General features: G+C 52.0%; 1 protein-coding gene across 1 annotated transcript; it reads right to left on the reverse strand.

The window, feature by feature from the left end:
• Positions 1-692: 692 nt before the first annotated feature.
• Positions 693-2,376, reverse strand: RNASE10 (ribonuclease A family member 10 (inactive)). The gene has a single exon (XM_041739102.1). The coding sequence runs from the start codon at positions 2,291-2,293 to the stop codon at positions 1,649-1,651; it is 645 nt and encodes a 214-aa protein (XP_041595036.1). The 5' UTR covers positions 2,294-2,376; the 3' UTR covers positions 693-1,648.
• Positions 2,377-5,987: the final 3,611 nt, after the last annotated feature.

The raw sequence follows: 5,987 nt of genomic DNA on the forward strand, positions 1-5,987 counted from the left end.
AGGATTTCATTGGGTTTTTATTTAATTTTTAAAAAGATTTTATTTATTTATTCATGAGAGACACAGAGAGAGAGAGAGAGAGAGGCAGAGACACAGGCAGAGGGAGAAGCAGGCCCCACGCAGGGAGCCCGACCTGGGACTCGATCCCGGGACCCGGGGTCATGTCCTGGGCTGAAAGCAGCCGTTCAGCCACTGAGCCGCCGCCCCCCCCCCCCCCCCCCCCCCCCCCCCCCCCCCGCATCCTAACTACACTACTTCTTGATAGAAACTGATTCAGAGGAACAGGCCGAGGGCAGCCACCTCTATTCTCTATGTAGACACCATAGTCTTCCCACCCCGTGAACGGATCCAATCCCTTCTCCACTGAAATTATTCTTTCATCAACATTCTTCTGCAGAGCAAAGGGGGGGCAGAGGTGACACGGAGAATAAGGCTCCCCTGACCCCACCCATTCTACATCCCCGAGCACCTAAAGGGAGCACGAGTCTGTACTCTGGACATAGTTTGGAAATAGGGCTCCTTCCCTCCCCCCCCCCCATCCCTCTCATGACCTGTCCTTCCAACTCCCTGTGCTGGACTTTTTAAACCATAAGATCAAGATCTTCTTACCTGCCATAGTGTAAATTATCAGTGTTGGCTGAATGAACTTCTTTTTTTTTTTTTTTCTGTGTTTATTTATTGGAGAAAGAACATGCTTTTTGACAGAGTGGCAGACGGAGAGGGAGAAGCGACTGCCCACTGAGGGCAGAGCTGGGCGCAGGGGCTCTGTCCCACCACCAGGAGATCTTACCGGAGACTCTGATGCTTAACGTGCTGAGTGAATTTCTAAAGGGATTTGGAGAAAGAATAGGGAGAGCCCAAAAAGCAGAGGAAAAGGAAAACAGAGGGAAGCGAGGGGCAGCAGGGAGGAAGCAAAAGAAAGAAAATGATGGAGAAAGAATCGAGACAAAGAGGCAGGTAGTAAAAAATGGGAGGGCAGAGATAAAGGCCTGAAAGGGTAAAAAAAAAAAAGCACTGCCCTGCCGGGACACACGCTCTATCTCCATCCACACCAGCCTGCACCTTCCCAGCAGACCCCTAGGACTAGTCCTCTGTTTGGGGGACTCCAGACGGGAACCCTGATCCAGGGCTTCACCAGGGCAGCGCAGCTCCAGGCGCTCACCTGTATCGCGGCACCACCAGCCTCTCAGAGGTGCCCCGGAAAGCCTGAGAGACCAGGTGAGTGTCCCAGACGCTTGCAAACTGCGAGGAAGGATCATGAACCCACAGGGGAGGCCACGTCAGCCCCTGCAGTCCACACCCAAGGACGGAGAGACTGATGCCCTGGGTCCCCGCAGACGTGAGAGCAGCTCTTCACTGCTGTCCCTTCAGGGTAGGGGCGACGGAGGGTCTGAGCCACTGCGGCCCTTGACCCCGGGCGGCCACCTCTAACCCCAGGAATTAAACACAAGTTGGGTGAAACTCCAGGCACAGAAGGACTGTGTTTTCGGGGAAGAATGATACGGAATAGGCCAGCCTCTGTCTCCAGGGCCGGTCTGCAGAGCACCCAGGGGGATGCCGCATGAGAAAGCAGTGGGAGGGGGTGAAAGAAGAGCAGGGGGAGAAGAAGGAGAAGAAGGAGGAGGAGGAGGAGGAGGAGAAAAGGCTTTCATTGTCCAGACACTACCTGGACCTTCATGTCATTGCAGGATATGATAATATACTTTTCAAAAATGAAAGTGATGTAATGGCAGTGAGGAGTGACCTGGCCAGGTTTGGACAACCTGCAGAAGGTCAAGTCAAAAGGACGGGAGCTTCTGTGGCATTTGCCTCCCTTGAGCTGACAGGCCACGACGGGACTGTTGCAGACGGCCTGGACGGCGTCAAGGTCCTCATGGATGAACGTGTACTGGCTTATGCACGTGCGGTTGTGACCCTTCACCTTGGGCGCCATCAGGGTGTTGCATTCCCTGGCCAGCAGGTCAGACCGAAGGTAGGCTTTGTTGCTGGGAAGGAGAGGCTCCCCTCCCACCTTGTTTCCTGCCACTTCGTCTTCACCGAGGATGGGGTCTTCGGGCCAGCCGGGGGGCAGCACGCCTTTGCTGCTAAGCACCAAGTTCTCCGTAGTCCGGCTGCCCTCTCCTTTAGTGGCCTCGGCCGTGTCCTCCAAGTCGCTGGACCAAAACTCCATCAGGGACTGATCGCTGTCCTCCAGGACGGCTGCAGCCATCTGAAGCCCCAAGCCCAGGCCCATTCCCAGACCCAGAAGGAGCAGCAGCATCATAAAGAGGATCTGCACCACAGTCAGCTTCATTTTTCCTGGAGGGGAGAAGGGAAACAGGCCTGGCTTGGAGATGAAACGTGGCTTCTAGACTCCTTTAACCCTGACACCTTAGTCTTTGGAGTCTCCCCGCCCTCCCTGCCCTCAAGGCAGAGGATGTTCTTGTCCCATTTCTCTGGTCCCTCCCCCATGACATTTCTGTTGCTGGTTAATAACACGTGATCTTGCAGACCAGGAAGGCGCCCAGAGAAGCAGTTCTGAAATTGGTTCACATATGGGGAATCAGTGGGGAAGGTTGACATCAAGTGACTCCTAAACAGGAATTAGTTCCAAATAACCCAGGAAGATGGGTGAGAAGATAAGCAAGTACAGTGCCATACTTTCCTTGAGAGAAATCCCTATAGAAAGCCTTGTTTTCGGTAAAGGACTAGACTTGCCATAGGAGACCATCTCTCGATTTTTATCCCAAATTCATTTCTGCTCATTCAAGTATCTATTAGTCTCCTTGCTACGCATCCTTCCCCTCAAAAGATAAAAAGGAATATGGGGCCCTTGGGGGGCTCAGCAGTTGAGCATCTGCCTTGGGATCAGGTGATCTCGGGGTCCTGGGATCGAGTCCTGCATCGGGCTCCCTACGCGGAGCCTGCTTCTCCCTCTGCCTGTGTCTCTGCCTCTCTGTCTCTCTATGTCTATCATAAATTTTTAAAAAATAAATCTTTAAAAATAAATAAATAGGGGATCCCTGGGTGGCGCAGCGGTTTAGTGCCTGCCTTTGGCCCAGGGCGAGATCCTGGAGACCCGGGATTGAATCCCACGTCGGGCTCCCGGTGCATGGAGCCTGCTTCTCCCTCTGCCTGTGTCTCTGCCTCTCTCTCTCTGTGTGTGTGTGTGTGACTATCATAAGTAAATAAATAAATAGATAGATAGATAGATAGATAGATAACTAAATACAATATCTTCATTCTTTAAAAAAAGAACCCTGAAATACTAAGAAACAACGGGGGCGTGCTGTATGCAGCCTCACCTCACACGGTTCAAAATACAGATTCTATGTATGTATATACATGTGCTTACAGAGAAAGAAAATGGGTTTTTTTTTTTTTTAATGCGGAGGAAAGTTTCTTTCATTATGTATCTGGATAGAGGGCATTCAGAAATTCTTTGTACTATTGTTGTAACTTTCCTATAAAGTTGAAAACATTTCAATTTCTCAAAAAATTTCTCTAAGGAAAAAGAACTTCCCCCAATTGTTCCCTGGGGCACCCAACACTACTGGGACTTACCTCCTCCACACCTAAGTAGCTTCAAAGACGTCTGTGTCCTCCTGTTCCCCAAGCTCTTCCCTCCCAGGGTTTCCTTCTTTCTCAAAAGTACCCTGGATGCTGGTCTGTAGAAAAATGGTTAGCTCCTGCTGCCCGGTGCGCGCTTAAACCCAGACTTAATTCCTAAGCCCATCCTCCCTCCAGTCCTCCCACCAGCACTGAATAACCAGTCACTCAGTTCTCTCTTCTCCCACAAACACTTTGAAGTAAAGCTATTTGGACATTGAGACAGACCTGTCCAGGGCAGGAAATGTGTCCAGCCTGGGAACCTGCAGACAGTTTTATCAAGTGTCCCATTCTGACTGACACCCACTGTCCCGAGCTTTTTTTTTTTTTTTTTAAGATTTTATTTATTTATTCATAGAGACACACAGAGAGAGAAAGGCAGAGACACAGGCAGAGGGAGAAGCAGGTTCCATGCAGGGAGCCCGACGTGGGACTCAATTCCGGGACTCCAGGATCACACCCTGGGCCAAAGGCGGCGCTAAACCACTGTGCCAGCAGAGCTGCCCTGCTTTTTACATTTTAGAATCGGATCGTGACTTAATTGGAACGTTGGAGTATCTGAGTCAATCATAGATATGCACATACTTAACCTACGAAGCCTAGCCCTGCCCTCCACTCCCTTCTCCCTCTTTCCAACCCAACCAATGACCACATTCTCATCAGAACACCCAGATTTTGGGCAGCCTGGGTGGCCCAGCGGTTTAACGCCGACATCAGTCCAGGGCATGATCCTGGAGCCCCATGATCGAGCCCCATGATCGAGGCCCGTGATCGAGCCCCACGTCGGGCTCCCTGCATGGAGCCTGCTTCTCCCTCTGCCTGGGTCTCTGCCTCTCTCTGTGTGTCTCTCATGAATAAATAAATAAAATCTTTTTTTTTTTTTTTAAATAAAATCTTTTTAAAAAAAAGAAAAAGAAAAAGAAATGATACAAACTAGGGCTGCAGCTACCAACATTGCTCACTGCTTCTCCCAGAAGTCAAACAACATCTAGAATCTCAGAGAAGGAATTAAGGCCCATATAGACCAACGCTTTATCTTACAAATAAAGAAAGTGCCCGGAAGAGGTTAGCATCTCAGGTGCTAGAGATCAGTAGTGGCAGTTCTGCCGTTGGATCTCCCGGCTTCTAATGAAGCAGAACTTAGGAGAGATCAATGACTGGACAAAAAAAAAAAAAGACTGGACAAAGGCAACGAAGGGCCGTGATGGTCAAGGGAGGAGAAGCGAATGGGATGAGTTGCTCCCCCAGCTTACGCCCTGGGAAGTTTCTAGACCAGGAGGCACAGAGAGGAGGACCCCCTGAGCTGAGGAGATAGAATGGAGGGTCCAAGGTCAGATCAGCTCAGGTGCAGAACCCAGGGGACAGCACTGCAGGGACCTGCAGTGGGGGCATCGCCATGCATCCAGCAGAATGCCCACAACGTCCGGGGTCATGTGCTCTACCCACCGAGCCAGCCAGTGGCCCCCAAAGGGAAACCTTCGTGGTAATGAAGCAGCTCTGTACCCTGACTGCAGTGGCGGTTGCACGAGTCCGCACGTATAAGACGGCACAGACCTGCACATGGGCCTACGCCAACACCGCGCATACAGCATGCCAGCGCGAGGTGCAGGGCTACAGGAGGCCCGGGAGGGTCCCTGGGTCCTCCGTGTGTTCTTAGCTGCGGCCTGTGACCAGTGATTTTTGCAAAATAAAAACTAGTTGTAAGTCTCAGGGCTCATGACAGACGTTGTACACAGCAGTGCGGATGCACGCACAGGACCCCCCTCTAGAAGGAGGCTCGCGTCTGGGGGCATCGGCGTCTGGGCAGGTAAACAAGGGGGGAGACCGAACGAGCACAGGGCTCAGGACAAGGGGGTTTCTACTTTGTTGTGTTTGCTTTTCAGAAAAGAAAACAACCGCTTGTTTATCGATAATAAGAACTAAGCAGAGGGCGCGGGGGCCTCAGTGGGTTAAGCGCGTACCTTGGGCTCCGGTCAGGACCCCGGGCCCGGTCCCGGCTTCTCCCTCTCCCTGTCCCTGACCTGCTCCCCTACTGTGCGCTCTCTCTCTCTCTGTCAAATGAATAAACTATCTTTTAAAAATAATAAAGGCTAAGTGGAGAAGAAAACCAATGATGAAGGAGTGAAGGGTGGGAATTGTGGGAGCAATGACGTCTGAGGGCTTGGACTCTGAAGACGAGCCCCTGGAACACGTGTTGGGCCCATGCGAGTCACCCCTTGGGGCAGGAAAGGGACGGCTGCCCCTAGGACAAGAGGCAGGGGAACGAGAGAAGGGAGGAGGGACGGCCCGGAACACGGAACTGGATGCTCAGGCTCCTCGCACCCCACGGTCCCCTCGGTCCCCAGGGTCCCCAGGGCCTGTTGGGGCTGTGCCCCCAGCCCAGGTCATTGGAGGCTCCA

The sequence above is a fragment of the Vulpes lagopus genome, chromosome 23 (genome assembly GCF_018345385.1).
Source record: "Vulpes lagopus strain Blue_001 chromosome 23, ASM1834538v1, whole genome shotgun sequence".
NCBI lineage: Eukaryota > Metazoa > Chordata > Mammalia > Carnivora > Canidae > Vulpes > Vulpes lagopus.